The following is a 19,287-nucleotide window of genomic DNA, read 5'->3' on the forward strand; positions in this document are numbered from 1 at the left end:
GCAATGGGGAGTATCCTCCTTCTTCCTCTCTTCCAGCAACCTCATACCACCAGCATCAGAAACACTGGACCTAGTAGATTCTAGCAGGACAATTCATTTAAGATCTCCAGGCAGTCTTGGCTCTGAAACTGCCCTGATTTCCCTGGTGGATGACCTTTGCCAGGATTTAGAGAGGGAGAGTGTGACCTTGCAGTTCATCTTTCCGTGACTTTCGATACCACCAACTATGGTATAATTTCTGTTGCCTTAAGAGATGGCATTATAGGGCACTATTCTTCAGTACTTCCTCACATTCCTGGAAGATCAGTCCCAGCAGGCAGCTGGATGCTCAAAGGCATTTCCATTTCATGCCTTTGAGCATCTACATGAAACTGCTGGGAAATGTTATTCAGGGTTGGGTTGAAATGCTGACAACAGAGAGCTTTCATTCTCGTTTCCACCATCTGATCCTAGGAAGGCAGTGGGAGTCTGGTGTCTGGTGGGAAATCTGTGTCTGGTGTTCCTCCAGGAGTGGCTTGCAGGAGCAGGGTGCAAAATCTAGCTAAGATGGAAGCGCAGTTCCTCAGGGTTGGGGCAAGAGTGAATGCAGCCTGGAGGAAGAAGTTTGTGGGTACCTTCCTTGGATGCCTAAATGGTAGGGATCCTTTTCACCAGCCTTCAGCTGTTTCACCTGCTGGGCCTTCTCTGAAGAAGATGCTGCTGAAGATGTCTACCTCCAGGGTGATTTACTTCGGTGCTGTGGGGCTGCTTTTGAAAAGAGGCTAGAAACTTTAATTGGTGCAAAGTGCACCTATTTTTCAGGACCACGCAGAAAGTTTTTTTGTTTTCCCAAGTCTTTTAACACCTCTTCATGTCTTTTAACATTACTGATTTTCCTTAGTCTCTGAAGGATAATGGCAATTTGGCCTTACTTTTTTCACTTCTGTAGCTGGGCTCAATTTTGCTGGATTGGTTGCCGGGCTTTTAATTTGTGTCTACCTATGTTGGATTTTATTGCTGGATTTTATCTACTACAGGGTTGGTTTGAATTATTGATGGATTTACTGAGTTCTTCATTATGGTTGTTTTCAATTTTGTGTCTTATTTTATTGTGCATGTTATGTGGAAAATATTTTTGATACTCAGAAAATGTGTCCATATGAACATGGATCTCTGTTCCACCTGTACTGGCTACCTATTTCTTCCCAGACTCAATTTAAAGGCCTGGCAAAGGTAAAGGTAAAGGGACCCCTGACCATTAGGTCCAGTCGTGACCAACTCTCGCTTGCGGCGAGATTGTGGCGCTCATCTCGCTTTATTGGCCGAGGGAGCCGGCGTACAGCTTCCAGATCATGTGGCCAGCATGACTAAGCCGCTTCTGGCGAACCAGAGCAGCGCACCGAAACGCCGTTTACCTTCCCGCCAGAGAGGTACCTATTTATCTACTTGCACATGACGTGCTTTTGAACTGCTAAGTTGGCAGGAGCAGGGACCGAGCAACGGGAGCTCACCCCGTCGCGGGGATTTGAACCGCCGACCTTCTGATTGGCAAGTCCTAGGCTCTGCGGTTTAACCCACAGCGCCACCCGCATCCCAAAGGCCTGGTACTGACCTTTAAAACAGATTAGGACTAGGTTACCTCAGAAGCCAAGAAGCCACCTGTTGCCATAGTAATTACTTAGCCTTGAGATCAGCACCAGAAGACCTGCTTTTTGCTCTGTCAATATGAAGAAAGGGTATAAGAAACATGCCTTCTTTTTGGCAACTACTTGCTTCTACAATTTTTAATGACTGCTGCTAACTTTTTAATTGCAGACCCAGTCACGGGGAAGCTCTATGACGCATCTGCCCACACCTGGCTTCTGGACAGAGTCTTCCCACTGGACTCCTCTAGACCCTGTAATCACACCTTTGGGTGTAGGGGCGTTGCACCTCTTCACTCCACCCCAACATTGTGCTAAGGATTCCACCCAGTGCCTTATCCACCAAAAGGTGTGCCAGCTTGTTATGAGGAAGGCAAAAACTCCAAAAAGGGCTAAATTGTTTGCAGGCAAATTCCTTTCCGGCTCCAGCAACGTGTTGTGGGATTAAAACTGGCCACATTGGGCGTTTATCCCTCCCAGTCCCCAGCCGGGGATCTGGGGAACATCAGGGTTATCCAAAGTGTGTGAGGATTGGGCTGACTCTAGAGAACGTCTGTTCAAGCAGAGAGCACGCCCCCACCATTTTGCGCATCATAGGGGAGAGCCTGTTGTCTTTGTCCATGGAGTTTTCTTGGCAGGGATACTGGAGTGGCTTGCCTGTTCCTCCTCCAGGTGGATCACGTTTGGTCAAGACTCTCCACTATGACCTGTTCATCTTGGGTGCCCTGCTCGGCATAGTTCATAGCTTCTTTGAGTTCTTCAAGCCCCTTCGCCACGGCAAGGCAGTGATCCGTGACCAACCTAGACAGCATCTTAAAAAGTAGAGACATCACCTTGCCAACAAAGGTCCGTATAGTTAAAGCTATGGTTTTCCCAGTAGTGATGTATGGAAGTGAGAGCTGGACCATAAAGAAGGCTGATCGCCGAAGAATTGATGCTTTTGAATTATGGTGCTGGAGGAGACTCTTGAGAGTCCCATGGACTGCAAGAAGATCAAACCTCTCCATTCTGAAGGAAATCAGCCCTGAGTGCTCACTGGAAGGACAGGTCCTGAAGCTGAGGCTCCAGTACTTTGGCCACCTCATGAGAAGAGAAGACTCCCTGGAAAAGACCCTGATGTTGGGAAAGATGGAGGGCACAAGGAGAAGGGGACGACAGAGGACGAGATGGTTGGATAGTGTCTTCGAAGCTACAAACATGAGCCTGACCAAACTGCGGGAGGCAGTGGAAGACAGGAGTGCCTGGCGTGCTCTGGTCCATGGGGTCATGAAGAGTCGGACACGACTAAACAACAACAACAAGGGGAGAGCACTGACAACCCATTGGTGTATGGCCAGTGCCTCCCCTCAAAATAACCACTTTAACGGGGGACCCTGGGATCACCGCCACAGGGGGGCTTCACGCCCCCCCATTGAGGGAAGATAGACTAAAGGAGCCGATGGAGGACCAACAGGTAAGTTACACCCTCTATTGTGAGTGTGGGCCGTCCTAACTCTACCTGGCCAAATCCCTTGGTAACGCCCCCCCCCAGCCGGGATTGGCTGATTGATGAGGCTAGGCAGGAACCTCCAGGTATCCAGCTCAGAGGGGTGGCAAATCTAGACCTTGCCAGGGGGGAGCTGTGCACGACCACGAAAAAACCACCCCCCAGTTTATGCAAGGAGCGGTCATTCCGGCTCCAGATATGGCAGCCAGAATGAACCATGTTGTTGTTGTTAAGTCGTTTAGTCGTGTCCGACTCTTCGTGACCCCAGCCAGGCACTCCTGTCTTCCACTGCCTCCTGCAGTTTGGTCAAACTCAATGACCAGCCTCAATGAACCACAGCAAGATCAATTGGGTGGTGCAAGTAAGGAAAAGGATAGCATACAATTAAACACAGCAGGCATTCTATTGCCATGAATGAAAACACAAAGCACAGCATAACGGGAGGGTGGGGGGGTGCTCTTCAACCAACTGTGGCCCCACCGGCGGCGGCACCGGCCTAAATAGCTGCCTCCTGATTGGTGGATAGGCTTGGCGGGCTTTCCCACCCTCTGTTGCATCCGGCCATGGGGAATCCCCAGAGGCCAACCACAAAATGGCAACATGACCCGGAAGCTGTACGCTGGCTCCCTTGGCCAGTAAAGCGAGATGAGCACCGCAACCCCAGAGTCGGTCACGACTGGACCTAATGGTCAGGGGTCCCTTTTCCTTTACCTATGTGATCAACCTACTACCTGATATATAACTGGAAATGGGTTTATCCCATGTCAGAGGAGGAGATAAAGTCATAAAAATAGGTGCTTTCCATTTATTCAGTTCAGTTTGAAGAACTTAAATTCTACACCCTCTTTGGCTAAAATCACCACTAATGATCTCTGACATTTGAAATTTAACTAATCAGGGCTAACAGCTCCAGCACCAAAACCACCCAGAGGTCAACTAGAAATATTTTGCCTAGCAGTAAGAGCAGCTGACAAAATTAAAACAGCAGCCGCAGGTGACTTTGTTGGGGAAACTCATATGGCCCCCTCTCTATTGTCCTTTTAGGTTTCCATTAAGTGATATTTTGGTTGCAATGGTCAGGCAATACCTACGAGGCCAGAGGTGGGTGGTACCAGGTGAACCTCCCCCTTTATACTTTGAACACCTAAGGTGCTGGATAAATGCAAATAATAATAATGATTTGGAGTTTATGTACATCAATCCATGGTGTCTTATCAATTATCTGATGGCAGCAAATTAAAAAGGAATAATATAGCTATCAGCGCCTTGTACACAGTTCCCCATTTTTGCCCAAGGCTTAGCATATGGCAACCTTTGCTGACATGCCTGCCTGAACTTTATGCCCAAACTCCCAATGATTGTCAGCAGAAAAACAATGGCTAAAGCTTTCCATATCACAGGGGCCAGAGGGAGTTTTATGTTAAATCTGCTTGACACAGCTTTAATTCACTTCAGAGTTGCCATTATTTTGTTTATTAATTTATATATTAAGGTCTTTCCATGCTGCTCCATAACCAAAGGTCTCTGGGCAGCATCCATTCAAAAAATGGTTAAAATACAACAACTTGGATCCTAGCTTTCCTTCTGTTTCCCATCTCCCCTTGCAAAGAAGGGCAAGCAAAATCATCCCGATTCTGAGCATACTGAGCTAAAACGTTTTCAAAGTTACAGGACTGAAAGCACATGCAACATTATTCAAAATCCCTCTCTCATACGACTGCTACAACCAGAACCCCCCGTATCTGCCCCAAGCCTAACCTGGTGAGACAGAGAGAAAGCGCTGGCAATTTTGCTTATCCTTCCCTTACAAGTCAGAGCTACTTTCACCATTTATTTATTTATTTCCCGACTTCCTTTTTAAAAGCAAGGTCCCTTTTCTCATTTAATCTGACAAAGATTGTCCTCTTAGAATGACCTTTCTCCCCACCCCCCTCTCTTTCCCCTTCCCCTACCCCAGGCTATTGCCCTCATGGCAGTAACTAGATAACACACTCTATCAGAGTTTTAAAAAAAAAAATCATTGGAAAGGCACTAGAGCTGATAGTGGCATCAATCCTAACCTGACACGGGCCAGGGTCAACCATTTATCTCTTCTCATTGCCTGTGGTAACAGTGGCAGCCATGTTGGCTCTCCCTTCGCAGCTTAACAACCTTGCAGAAGGCACATTTGTTCATAAAGATAACATCTGCACTTAAACTTGGACTTTCAGTTGCTGCTGCTGCTGCTGCACACTGATCACACAGGACTTACTGTTCTCCTGGGGTGGGAGGTCATTTAATATAATTTTGAAAGACGGCTGTCCAGATATTGAGAAGAATGAGGCGATACGAAGCAGCACAGGTTGAGAGAAGCCTACAAAATATCACTGACAAACATCAGTGTAAGTATGAAGACCAGAGGGTCGGCTGCTTCCAACTTCAGAAGTACTGCTGGGGGACGGGATGTCAGATAATAAACTTTGTAATGACTCGTCTTTTTCCATGCATCACCAAGTAGCCAGAGCGATTTAAATGAGGCGCCATCCATGAAGGACGTCACTCCTGAAAAGGGAGGATCAAAAATGGATTTTGAATTGCTTACAGTGGGAGCAAGGGTTACAAAAGGGACATAGAAGTTTGCCATACTTTATGAAAGAGGCCCAGGGCATGGGACAATGATTGGCATGTGTCGCCATCTGTAACAGGTCTAGCAATAAACAGTCAAGAGTAAAGAAATGTCAGCAACAACCAGTAGAGCTACTGCCTACACTGACTGATCTTACGAGACACGGTGAAGCAGTGGTCCATTCGAGGGGTAGAGCGTGTGGGTGGAGCAAAAAAAGAAAATACAAACTTTGTCCATTACCCTTCCCACATTTAATGGATATTTAATGGACTAAATAAGAAGCATAAGCAGGATGAACATCATTCTTTAGGTTTGTTTTAAGATTTTCAGAATTGAAAGTGGCAGCAGATGCACCCATATCCCCCCCCATGTTTTTCTTATTTAGAGAATGTGTTTCTGAGCATGGTTTGCTTTCTCTTTTTGCTTCTGCACTGCTCCCCATTTTTTATTAAAAACTTTCACCGTCAACAGAGAGACCTAAAGCAGCTCACAGTGCAAACACCTTGAACACACATCAACAGGAAAGACGGGTCAAGTTTCATTCAGAGTAATTAGACCTGTTGCTCAGTCCCTTCTGCCAACCTAGCAGTTCAAAAGCATGTCAAAGTGCAAGTAGATAAATAGGTACTGCTCCAGCGGGAAGGTAAACGGCATTTCCGTGCGCTGCTCTGGTTCGCCAGAAGCGGCTTCGTCATTCTGGCCACATGACCCGGAAGCTGTACGCCGGCTCCCTCGGCCAATAACGCGAGATGAGCACCGCAACCCCAGAGTCGGTTACGACTGAACCTAATGGTCAGGGGTCCTTTACCTTTAGGTAGACAAAAATATCTGGAGGAAGGAGGAATCCAGTTTCCCATTGAAAAATGGTGCACCAATACTCTGGCCACAACCACCGCTGAAGTTCAGTTATTTCCACAGCTACACAGCCACCAGTGAAGTTCAGTCATACCAGTGGTTGTTTAATTAAATACTTAATGCCTTTTTCTCTTTTGTGGGGAGAGCAAACTAACCACACAATTCAAACCAAAGATCTGTTGAGATGAGAGCGTTTGGATTCAGTCAGTCTTGGGCTTTCCCAATTGAGCCAGAGATACAAAAGCATAAGACCCTCAACCCAGCTCAGCCAGGTGTTAAGCCTCAAAAAAGGGTGATTCTGGGAGCATGGGAGAAGCAGAAATCGTGTCCTCCTCCCAGAGAGAATGTGTTGCGGTGAGATCAACAAGACTGACCTTGCTGCTGTTGTGGGTGGGAGCAACTGGATAGCCACAACAACCTGATTGGTGGTCCCTCAGTTGCTGGGGTAATTCTGGCCAATGGGATCATTTCATGCATTAACTGAGGGACCTATATACCACTGCACATTGCGTTGAGCTTCCTCTTTTCACCTCGTGCATCAGATCATCCACCCACCCTCCCTATATTTAGGGTTCATTATGACATTGCTATGCCATCGTGGGTCATCTGTTTTTTGGGATGGGGCCCAGTAGGAATTTCCCCATTTGGCTGATTGGCTGGTGCCATTGGGTTTTGCCTATCGTGTAGCAAATTGTCACAACTTTGTAAGGTTTGGCGGTTAGGCATTGGTTCAATGTGGAATAGAGGGAAGGTTGTCACACCTGTCCCTCCAATGCGCGAAAGGGTATTCCATTAAAGGAATCCAGGGGCTCGCCTTGCTTTTGTCTGATCCCCTTCCAGGGGTTAGGGCCACGCCAGAGCCCCTGGGAGCATTTGGGGTGAGCTTGAGTCTGAGCCTGGTCCAACGCTCCCCCACGATGTTTACCTGTACTGACCTCTGCTGGAGTCCAGTCGTCAGTGCTGCCCTGCTAACGTCAGGTGCAGCTAGTCAGGAACCAATGCCTAAGCAAACCACTCATGATCTGTAATCAATAAAGTTGTGGCCAAAATTATGCCAATAACCTTAAACTAAATTCTGTGCCAATTGTGTCTTTATTTATGGGGGGAGGTCTTGGGATCTTAACACGCAACAGGGCAAAGAGAGACTTGCACCCATGGCCAATTTAGCTCACAAAAAGGGTGGTGTAAGACAAATGCCTCCTGAACAGAATATGGAATAGGGATTATGCCCGCTTTCAATAGTTAGGGTTGCTCTGTTAGGCAGAAGTACATTCAGTGCAGCACCATGAACTGGAATGGTTAGAGTTATCAGCCTGCGTGTTCCATAATGGTAATCTCTCAAGAGACTGGATTGTCACAGATCCAATGCTCCACCAGCTCGCTTTTCCTGCCTTTGGCTTCACATACATGGCATCTGCCCTAAAAGATGTATTCATACCACCTATGGTGCCAGGGGAGTAAGGAAAATCTGTACAAGGGAAACATTGTTAAAACAGCATGCTTGCATGGTGATTAGGTCTGGTCTAGTGATCTGGAATAATAATCTGCAGGCTCACTAAGCATAATAGGTTCAAAGACATCCAAGCTTGGTCAAAACCTCCCACAAGCCCAGAGAGAACATCAGCATCTCGTATTGAGATGTTTACCCCATCAGCATGTTTACCCCATCAGTGTCTCGGTGGTTGACATTTCATTGGATATCAGAGGTATAAGTGGACAGGTTATTCCTCTGGGCTTCCCCAGCCCTGTGTTCAGAGTAGCATTTAGCCATAAGCTAATAAGCCACCAACATCTTCGTTTCTAAAAAGGTTGAACTGCATTATTTACAGAAGCAGGCTCCCCAGGTTAATCACAGGCTAAGTTGCACATGCAGTAGATTCCAAAAGGAATACTAAGAGGTTCTGTCTTACACAAATGAATTCATTCGTGCATGATCATCATCACCACATATCCTAATGGTAGATTTAGATGCTCAAGGCAGTGCACATGGTTGTCTATATTAACTTCACCATGGTAGATGGAGCTGAAAAATAGTGACTGTATGGCAGCGACATACAGGGCCAGCCCACCCATGAGGCAAGAAGGAGCTGCAGATTTGGCTTCCAAGGAATGCCTTGCCGACTGCTGCTGCCACAGGCCACCTCTACAGTGGCCTCTTGCTGAACTGGAGGCGCTGCTAGTCTCCTCCCACCCGGGTTGTTGGTGGGAGGGGGTCAGAAGGTTTACCAGCCATGGGCTGGATCACTCCCACGGAGATTGTCCGTGGGCCGGACTGTCGCAGCACGATGCCAGAAATTGCGTCTGTGCATGTCCGCGGTGCCAGAAATCGCTTCTGCACATGCCCAGACGCCGAAAATCACACCTGTGCAGAAGCAATTTTTAGCATCTGGACATGCGCAGATGTGATTTCTGGCACCACTCTGAGTCCCCGCGCCGCACTGCGCTGGTTTAGTACAGCGCATGGGGGACTCACTGAGTGGGCGGCTTGGGGGCCAGTAACACGGTCTTTGTGGGCCACATCCGGCCCATGGGCCGCAGATTGCCGACCCCTGGTGTACATCTTTATTTCCCCCTTTGTTCATGATTGTAGATCTTCATTCACCCCTTCTTCCCTGGCAGGAAGAGAGGGCCGTTTTGTTTTTCACCTCAGGTGCCAAAATGTCTTGGGCCGGCCCTGGCTCCAAAATGGAGCAAGTGATATACGAGAGGGAGGTGTCAGCATGCTCAAGGGAACACTAGGAATAGAAGTAGAAAAACGCGCTCAGTGGCCACAGCCTGTCTGTTGGGGTGGGAAAGGAATATTCTGATCGGTGGCACAGTTGATGAACACACTGACAGGAGCATGGCAACATTTTGTTGCAGGTCACAATCGTCAGCATATATTTCCAGCACTCTAAACAAGCTTGCGGAGAAGGGGCAAAAGCCTTGTTCCTAATGAAATTCTCTTTTTAACCTGCAATCGTAAAGTTATGCACATGCACATGCTAAGACATATTAGATCAAGGCTTTAATGTAATTCTGGCTCCACTCCTCAAAAAGAGCAGTGTATGTCTCTGTAGATAAGACAGCAGAGCTTCTTTTGTCGGCCTGTGGGTGACTGGGACAAACCCTTCACAGATCTCTCAAAGCCATCAACTGCCATCTGGTTCCTCCACTCCATGTTTCTGGCTTGAAAAAAGCAGCAGAATTCCTAAGGATGCAATCTCGTTTTTTGCAAAATTTTTGGAGGAATTTTCAGTCAAAAAGGTGGGGTGAATATATCCTGGATCATAGAATTGTGAGGGTCATCTAGTCCAACCCCAATCTAGTGCAATGCAGGGATCTCAACTAAAGCATCCATGACAGGTGGCCATCCGACCTCTGCTTAAAAACTGCAGGACTGAATGACTGTGACGTGCAGAAGATAGGGCTGCCTAAGTGCAGAATGCTGTAGTTAGGCTGCTGATGGAAAGAGACCACTATCAGCACATGACACTGGTGTTAAAAGACTTCCTGTCTGCTGCTGAGCCAGATTTAAGGATCAAGGTTCAGGTGCTGTTTATTTTTATAAAAAAAATTAAAAAATTATTTATTTGGTTTTTCAGATCTTTTATATCTCCATTATATCCAAAATTCACCATTAAACTAAAAGTGATATTCGAATCCTACTAATGATTTTAACTGTTTACAATTGTCTTTAAGATAAGTTATAAATTTCCCCCATTCTTTATTAAAATTTTGGTCTTCCTGATTTCTGATTCTTCCGGTCATTTTAGCCATTTCGGCATCATCCATCAAGTGCTGTTTATTTAATTTATATTCAGCCTTTCCTCCCAAAGGATCCCATGGCAGCAAACATATCCGCAGCAAAAAAATAAAACAAAAAACATTTAAAATGTATAAAAGCACTTTCCCATCCAGCTGTTTCAGAGCTCCCAGAAACAGTGCCCTCCAGCCATCAGATGCCTGGGTAGAATCATAGAATCATAGAGTTGGAAGAGCCACAAGGGCCATCGAGTCCAACCCCCTGCCAAGCAGGAAACACCATCAGAGCACTCCTGACATATGGTTGTCAAGCCTCTGCTTAAAGACCTCCAAAGAAGGAGACTCCACCACACTCCTTGGCAGCAAATTCCACTGTCGAACAGCTCTTACTGTCAGGAAGTTCTTCCTAATGTTTAGGTGGAATCTTCTTTCTTGTAGTTTGGATCCATTCCTCCGTGTCCGCTTCTCTGGAGCAGCAGAAAACAACCTTTCTCCCTCCTCTATGTGACATCCTTTTATATATTTGAACATGGCTATCATATCACCCCTTAACCTCCTCTTCTCCAGGCTAAACATGCCCAGCTCCCTTAGCCGTTCCTCATAAGGCATCGTTTCCAGGCCTTTGACCATTTTGGTTGCCCTCCTCTGGACACGTTCCAGTTTGTCAGTGTCCTTCTTGAACTGTGGTGCCCAGAACTGGACACAGTACTCCAGGTGAGGTCTGACCAGAGCAGAATACAGTGGCACTATTACTTCCCTTGAACCAGATGCTATACTCCTATAGTAAACGGGTAAACGGGAATATTTTCCAATTCCTGCTAAAAGTCAATCATGAAAGAGACAGAAGCACCTCACTGGGGGAGGGCAGTATTCCACAAATGAGGAACCACCACTGAATAGGCCCTGTCATGGGTCAACAGCAACCAGGCAGCTCCCAGTGGCAGGACCATCAACAACAAGGCCTGCCTGTACCGGTGTGCAAAACCCTGAACAACTTAGGCCTAGAATAACTTAAGGACTACCCCACCACATATGTCTCAAGTCAATCACTGAGATCATCTGGCAAAGCACTATGAGTGGTCCTGTCTATGGAACTCCCTCCTATTAGAGGAAATTTAACATATTAAGGTAGTTTTATTTCAGCGGGGGGCTTTGCACCATGAATGCTATTCTAATGTTCTATTTTCTGATTTTTTTTTTAAAAAAAAATCTACATTTTAAATTTTGCATGCTGCATGCTTAGTTTTTTGGTAAGCTGTTTGAGACATGATATGAAAACAGGGTATAAACGTGATAGAATAAATAAATGTAGAAGGAGAGAAGAAACTTGGAAGAGAGATTCACATGTGACACGGGAGCAGACAGAATGGGACAAGCCAAGTGCTTGTGTTCCCCATCTCCTTCACATGAAGATGCACAAACACAAAGCCATGTCTGCAAGTGAAGTGTGTGCATCTTAATGCAGACAATGTTATGAAAATCCCTATTTAGGACATATGCCTAAAAATGCAAGTTACTAATTTGTCCCTTCCTGCCCTACGGGAAGGTCACTTTCTAAACTTGGAGACAGGAAAATATTTTTAGGAACACTTAGGGGGAGACGGAAAAGAGCTGGCTTTTGGAAACCATCAGATCTGGGAAGGTATGTCCCGAAGCCAAAATCAATGTTAAATTGATTCCGATAAGAGTGCGTCACAAGAGTCTGCACGCAGATAACGGGAAAAGACCAAGCAATGAATGCTCAGGAAATGGGTGTCTTTTCCTAAACTTTGCTCTCTCTTTTTGTAAATGTCTGTTCTGCATACTTTCCTGACCGTATGCCTCCATTTGTTTTACTAAACTGAAGCACTGTATTCTCTTCTTCACTCTACTGGCTCTTGAAGATCATCAATAAAATACTGAATATTTGAGGTCCAGCTGACTAACTTTTCACAACATGCCTCAAGCAGCTTGCTAAAAAACTAAAAATGTGCAAACAAAATTTAAAATGTAGATTTTTTAAAAATCAGAAAATAGAACATTAGAATCACACTTCATAAAAACATAGAACTGTAGAGTTGGAAAGGACCCTAATTGTCCAAACCCATGTAATGAAAACCTCCAAGGAAGAAGAGTTCTCCACCCCAGAGAGAGTTCTCCACTGCCAAACAGCTCTGACCATCAGAAAGTTCTTCCTGATGTTTAGTCGGCCTCCATGTTTCCTCACACGTTGGCAATACAGCCAGCAGCAGCCCACAATCTATGGGGCTTCCACTCTTCTCTTCCACTGCTGCTCTCAACACTGCCAACTCCATTTCACCCAAGTCTCATCCGTCTCTTACTATATTTAGCATGAGATGTTCCAAATCCCATCTAAGCCATCTGACATAAAATTCCCTCTTCATGCCACAATACCTGCCAAGGGACATCCTATCAAAAGTAAAGTGTTTCCAGAAATCCATATCTAAACATTTATTGTCATTGTTCAAATCAAGCTTTTGCAATCATACTGAACTAGAATGCATATCATACAAGTCCAATGAGCTTTTCAATGTGCCACCAATCTGTCAATGAGTTTTAAAACACGCAAGTGTCTATTTCCTTCGTCACTTATACCCCCTCACATGGGTATACTTTGCCTGGTCAGAATGGAGCGCAGAGCCAGGAGGACGATGCTAACACAATTAAACATCCAGCTCAACGTAAGGGCAGGGTTTCAGTGCTAAACCTTTGCGGCAAGCTAGCATTCACTCCAGAAGAACAAGCCACCTCCTATTTGTGCTTCAATAATAGGTTTGTGTGCTTATTTTTAGTACCACACACACACTTTAATATGTACCCTAACCATACTCCACAGCCTGCCCTCTAGGTACTTTAACACTGAAGAATACTCAGCATTCCCAGAATTAAATATTTTGAAGGAGGAGAGATGAAAACGTTCACAGCAATGCATCTCTAAACTTCCCATGCACAAAATAGTTTTCAGGGGTTTTTTTATAAGGTGACAAGGCAATAGTTTCAAGAGAACATTTGTTTTACACTTTGACATCCCAGAATCACCAAGTAGAGATCAAATTTTCAACTGAATTAATTATTTTCTTTTAAGCCAACAAGGTTAAGTGTCTATTGATAATACAGAGCTTAATGCTCAATATATGCAGAGGTGCATTAAATCCTTGGAGTCCAGTGTGCAAGGGAAATGGTGATGTCCCATTACTTCCCTGACATTTTGCACCTCTTGCTAATAGCACCATTATTGTAACCCAATGTACAAGATGCCATTAATGCATTTCTCTGACTGGTACCATTATTTCCAGTGGAAAGGTAAGGCCAGTTTGCATGACATGATTTAAGCCTCTACAAAGAAGCACGCATATAGCACATGGTGTCATAAATCTTAGCAGGGGGCTGTCAACTAAAATGGAAACCTTTTATCTGACCTGCCCCTTCCCCCATACATACACACATACATGCTACTTGGGTTTCAGTTAGCAAACACAAGTTTCTTTAAGCCACAAATACGCACAAGGCAGTCACTTAGGTGGCCTAGTCACTAGGCAGCACCATGGACAGAAGAGAGCGTTCTTCTATGAACAGAAAGGACCTGCCATTCAAGCTAAAGCAGATTTTATGATCAGGAAACTCATGGTGCAAATCAACCAGGTTCTGGGGTATGATTTAGGAATAATCTCTGCAAGAGCCCATCCAGAAATTATGTCTCTGCTGTTATGGAGCTAACAGTATTGCATAGATATACGATAGGGAGCTATGCGGGTTGGTAATATAACTCTGCAAAATACAGAATTCCTAAATTCTCTCCAAATTATTTGACATGCAGATGGTGCAAGATAACCTGGAAAAGTACTGGTGGCCTGGAAATAGTGAATAGGGAAAGTTGTATATGCAGTTATTAATCTCTGATAGCTCATTCACACATGCATTTGATGCTACATTCAACAAGTTGTGAATGCCTGGATAGCTTAGTCCAGGGGTAGGCAACCTAAAGCCCATGGGCCGGATCCGGCCCAATTGCCTTCTAAATCTGGACCACAGACAGTGTGTTTTGACATGAGTAGATTGTGTCCTTTTATTTTAAATGCACCTCTGGGTTATTTGTGGGGTCTGCCTGGTGTTTTTACATGAGTAGAATGTGTGCTTTTATTTAAAATGCATCTCTGGGTTATTTGTGGGGCATAGGAATTCATTCATTTCCCCCCCCCAAAAAAATATAGTCTGGCCCACCACATGGTCTGAGGGACGGTGGACCGGCCCACGGCTGAAAAAGCTAGCTGACCCCTGGCTTAGTTGGTCAGAGTGTGGTGCTGATAATGCCAAGGTTGCAGGTTCGATCCCCATATGGGACAATTGCATATTCCTGCATTGCAGGGGGTGGACTAGATGATCCTCAGGGTCCCCCAACACTACAATTCTGTTATCTATGACCTATGAACCAGCCCATGATGATGGGGAGAATCTGAACATTCTTCCAAACGAGACTCTAAGAAACTATCACTACTGGGAAGAGAGATTGCTCAGTTGCTTCTTGTTTTTTGAAATAGTTATACCCTACCCTTTTCATATTGTTCAAGGCAATTTACAGAAATAGTAGACATGTAACACAATTGTCTGCATCTAATGTAGCCCTAAGGGGAACCTTCCATTAGTGCAAGGATTTCCTCTTGCATAATGGAACATTCCCCCCCACTTCCCCACTCAATCTGACCTGGGTTCCCCCACACAACCCCCCAGATCAGATCTGGGAACTTTGCAGGGCATGTCTTGCAAAAGGAGGAGGGATCCTGTTGCGCTAGCACTAATCCTGGCACTAGCACAACTATTTACTTGAATACTTCCTATTAAAACAGCGACGTACTGTATAAAAGAAAATCAATAAAAGCCAGCAATGAGTTTAAAAGCAGATGCAGGGTTTTTTTGGGGGGGGGAGCACAAAACACAACAAATGCCAAATAGGGGGAAAGGTGGGAGCATGACATTACAGTAAAAGGTAAAGGTAAAGGGACCCCTGACCATTAGGTCCAGTCGTGACCGACTCTGGGGTTGCGGCGCTCATCTCGCTTTAGTGGCCGAGGGAGCCGGCGTACAGCTTCCGGGTCATGTGGCCAGCCTAAGCCGCTTCTGGTGAACCAGAGCAGCACACGGAAACACCATTTACCTTCCCGCCGGAGCAGTACCTATTTATCTACTTGCAGTTTGAGGTGCTTTCAAACTGCTAGGTTGGCAGGAACAGGGACCAATAAACAGGAGCTCACCCCGTCGCGGGGATTCGAACCGCCAACCTTCTGATCGGCAAGTCCTAGGCTCTGTGGTTTAACCCACAGCGCCACCCGCGTCCCTTGCAATTACTGTAGGCAACACTAAAAACCAGCTGCAGCAGGCCAAAGGTCTTCCTAAATGAGAAGGTTTTAATGGTGCGGTTGAAGGCCACCAAAGACGACTCAAGACTGCTTAAGTGGGGAATTCAAAAGTTTAGGCACAGTAGCAGTGAACACCAACCTTGTCCCACCCAAATATGGGTTTGGAACTCAGAAGAGGGTTTCCACGGATATCTTAAAAAAACAGGCAGGCTTTTGTGGGAGAAGCTATTTCTTATCTCCACCTGCTATTTAAGGTAAATAAATATACGCAACATTAGAACAGATTATTAATTTGCACTGAGGACAAGTCAGTTGGAGTAATTTTAAACTGACCAGATGTTAATCCTAGACTGAGGGGCAGGGAGAGCTTTAGAGCACATTCAAAGTACATTTTCCCCCTAAAAGAATTTTGGGCGCTGCCAGTTGTGAGGGCTAAACGTTAGTGCCCAGTATTCTTTGAGGACCAGCATGTGCTTCAAGTGTGCTTTAAAGATATAGCGCGTACACAAGATGCCAACCAGTAATATCACTTTATTACCGTATTTTTCCGTGTATAAGACGCCCCCTACTTTTGGGGATCCCAAATTAAGAAAATGGGGAGAGATGGCCCAGAGTTGTTGAGCTTTTTGGGGGCAGGATTGCCAAAGTTGTTGAGTTTTGTTTTTTTTTGGAGAGGAATGCCCCGAAAATCACTCACCCAACACTGCCAATCACACGCATCACAGGAGAAAACAAGCGTCTGCCCGCTCGCCGCCAGCAGCAGCCAACTGCACACACAATTGCCACAGCGGATGCCAATCCACAGCAGCCTTTGACACAACCACCCATCAGCCACCAAATTGATGCCCCAGCAACCAATCCTAAGCAGCCCTAGCAGCAGCCAACAATCACTCACCCAATCACCGCTGACAAGCTCCTGCTCGCAGCTGCAACCAATCGCCCGTCCAGCATATGCACTATCTGTGTATAAGACGCCCCCTGATTTTTAAGCTTGTTTTACAGTAACCCCCCCCCCCCCGTCTTATACACAGAATAGTACAGTATTTCACAGTCTATGCACTAGCAAAAAGATGTAAGGGAGCAAGCAACTGGAGTCAAGTAAAATGTTATTTATTCATTTATTTGATAGGAGAGATACCTTACATTACATTTACACTACATTTGCCTAAAGAACACCACCAAATCTAGTAAGTTCATACTCATAAAGGTGATTTTTTAAATTAAAAAAGCATTCACACTGCCACACACGGAATATAGAGCCATATAGACGCACTGTTAAGACCGTATTCACGGAAGACAATCTTACTCAGCTACGAGTGATTGCCAAAGAAGAAGAGGATAGAGCCATAACCAGGTAATGCAAAATCAGCTGTGTGGGCAGCTACCATCTCTGGGAGAACAAGGGAAGGCAAAGAAGGAGAGGCTGAGAGAGATAAGGTATCTGTTCTTCTCAGAGCATGCAGGGACACAAAACCAACTTCTTTCTTATTTATTTATCTATCTATCTATCTATCTATCTATCTATCTATCTATCTATCAAATGATGCGATTTTCAAGTTGATTTGGGTTCCAGTGTGGAGCAGTACCAAAACAGAGTTCTCTAGAATTGTAACTGTCATTTTCCCTCAATAAATAAATGTGGCAGAAGTCTTTAAGGTCTGCCCAGCTACCCCACATAGCCATAAAGAGAAGCATTGTCACTGGCCTGTTTCAACTGGTAAGCAGCCCGTAAAGAATGATAAGTTTCCATAATGGCTCAAAAAAGGCCCCATAATAATCTGTGATCAGGATCTCTGATTCGAGCAACAGAGACAGGAAGAAGTATCGAATTAGGAAGAGTGCTTGCATTTGTAAGAAAAGGCTTTGCAAAAATAAAAAGATAACAATAAGCTATAAAGGGCAATTAAAAGAAATAGGGCAGGTCTCATTCATATTTGATAAACCATATGACTAACCATCATTTCCACTGCTGTGCATTAGAAATGCTATTCAAAGTTGGATAGCGGTTAAAATTATATATTGCCTCTGCCTGGCCTAAATTGTTTTTTTTTCCCCTCTTAAATGTACACAATATTACAAATTTAATTTTAAGCTGTTTGAATCAGTCTATAAAAAAGATTTGATTATACCTGAGTGTTCTGGCCCCGCTCTTTCCATATCTCAGTAATCTTGGCGGTAATTGGCTGATTAGGTTCCTCACACTCCATCTCTGCCTCAGTTTCCATGGTAATGTTACAGGAGCTATTATAGATGAGAACTTCATCTCTTTCCACTTTAGGGCTGAAACGAGAAGGGAGGTTAAATGGGGTGTCATCAATCTTAATGAAATGCAATTATTTTTACTCTTATTAATCATCGCAAGCCATTAGCTTGTGGCAACTGCAGGCCACCATTTGTCAAACTTTGCAAATTTCTGTAATTTTGTTTCCATTCTTTTATTGTTTATTTGTTTTGCCTCCCCACCCCCTTTATCTACAAACCCTCTCAACAAAAATACACATAGGAAGTGTTTTTCAGTGATGCCATTCTGCCTGCCGATCAAAACGTATGTACACATTCAGTTCCAGGACGGAGCAAACACAAGAACGGACAACTAAAGACAACAGACACTGCTTGAGTCAAAAATGGCAGCAAACCCCAGGTAGCGCTTGTCTCCTTTCCCTCTCTTACTCACACTTAATCCTGGGGAATGAATAACTTGCAACTCCCTTAGGGCAAGCGCAGAAATTGGAAAAACCACACAACTGGCTAACTGGTCCCTAATTCCAACTGTGAAAAAATGAGCTCATTTAGGGTTCCAATTCCTGCTACCCAGCTGATAGCAATGATGTTTTCTTGCTAGCACTGGAACATTAACTTAGTAAATTAATTAAACTTACTTAACAGCCCAGGCTAAGCAGATTCGATATATGTGCCAGTTAGTTTAACAGGCCGCTTCCCCCCCCCCCCGAAATCTCTTCTCTCATTGGGAATTGGGAGATGGGGTGGGGTGAAGTAATAATAATGGAAATAGCAAAGGGGTGCTCTTAATTAGGCCCGCTTGCTAACAGCTGCTCACTTGTGTGGGGAACTTCTAAAGTTCTAGTATCTATTTCCACCTACCAAAGCAACCATTTTCATTCCTTTCAGCTGCCTTAAAAACCTCAGATTTACTTGCCCCTAACACTCTATGTTTTGGGGGTTTATTCCCCCCCCCAAAAAAAATTCTGTGTCACAGGAGAGAGAAAAGCGCCACAGCTGCCCATCTGGGTGGTGATGGTTTTGCAGGATTTGTCTGCTTTAACAGTATATACATGGCGAGCAGAGCTTCAGCAGATAAAACTTTTTTCCTTACAGATACAGGGATGCTGTTGCTTGGGATGCACAGGAGCCCTATTAGCAAAGCAGCTGGCATCCCGACTGAGCTTCTTGTGTTCCCAACAGTATCCTGAGAAACAGAAACAGACATTTTGGAAATTCTCCCACAGATAATGAGACTGGTACAAAGCAGGCAGGCCTCACGTATCTTCCAACAGTTACAGAAAGTCCAGAATTTGGCAGGTGCTGCTCTTTTTGCCCTGCAAGACAAAAGTGCTTGCCAAAATCCAGTGGATCTAAAGTTGCCAAAGCCCCAGGCCCATC

General features: G+C 45.1%; 1 protein-coding gene across 6 annotated transcripts in view; it reads right to left on the reverse strand.

Annotated features, from left to right (window-relative positions):
- The window catches only part of PKHD1 (PKHD1 ciliary IPT domain containing fibrocystin/polyductin), a 251,132-nt gene that overhangs the window by 166,596 nt on the left and 65,249 nt on the right, over positions 1 to 19,287 (reverse strand). For all 6 annotated transcript variants that reach the window (XR_008329334.1, XM_053380395.1, XM_053380397.1 and 3 more), the window contains one exon: positions 17,796 to 17,946. Coding sequence is in view for 5 of the 6 variants with exons in the window: in XM_053380395.1 (XP_053236370.1) it covers positions 17,796 to 17,946 (151 nt within the window). In the remaining variant the exon portion in view is untranslated. The remainder of the gene's footprint in view (positions 1 to 17,795; positions 17,947 to 19,287) is intronic.

Source organism: Podarcis raffonei, chromosome 3 (genome assembly GCF_027172205.1).
Source record: "Podarcis raffonei isolate rPodRaf1 chromosome 3, rPodRaf1.pri, whole genome shotgun sequence".
Taxonomy (NCBI): Eukaryota; Metazoa; Chordata; class Lepidosauria; order Squamata; family Lacertidae; genus Podarcis; species Podarcis raffonei.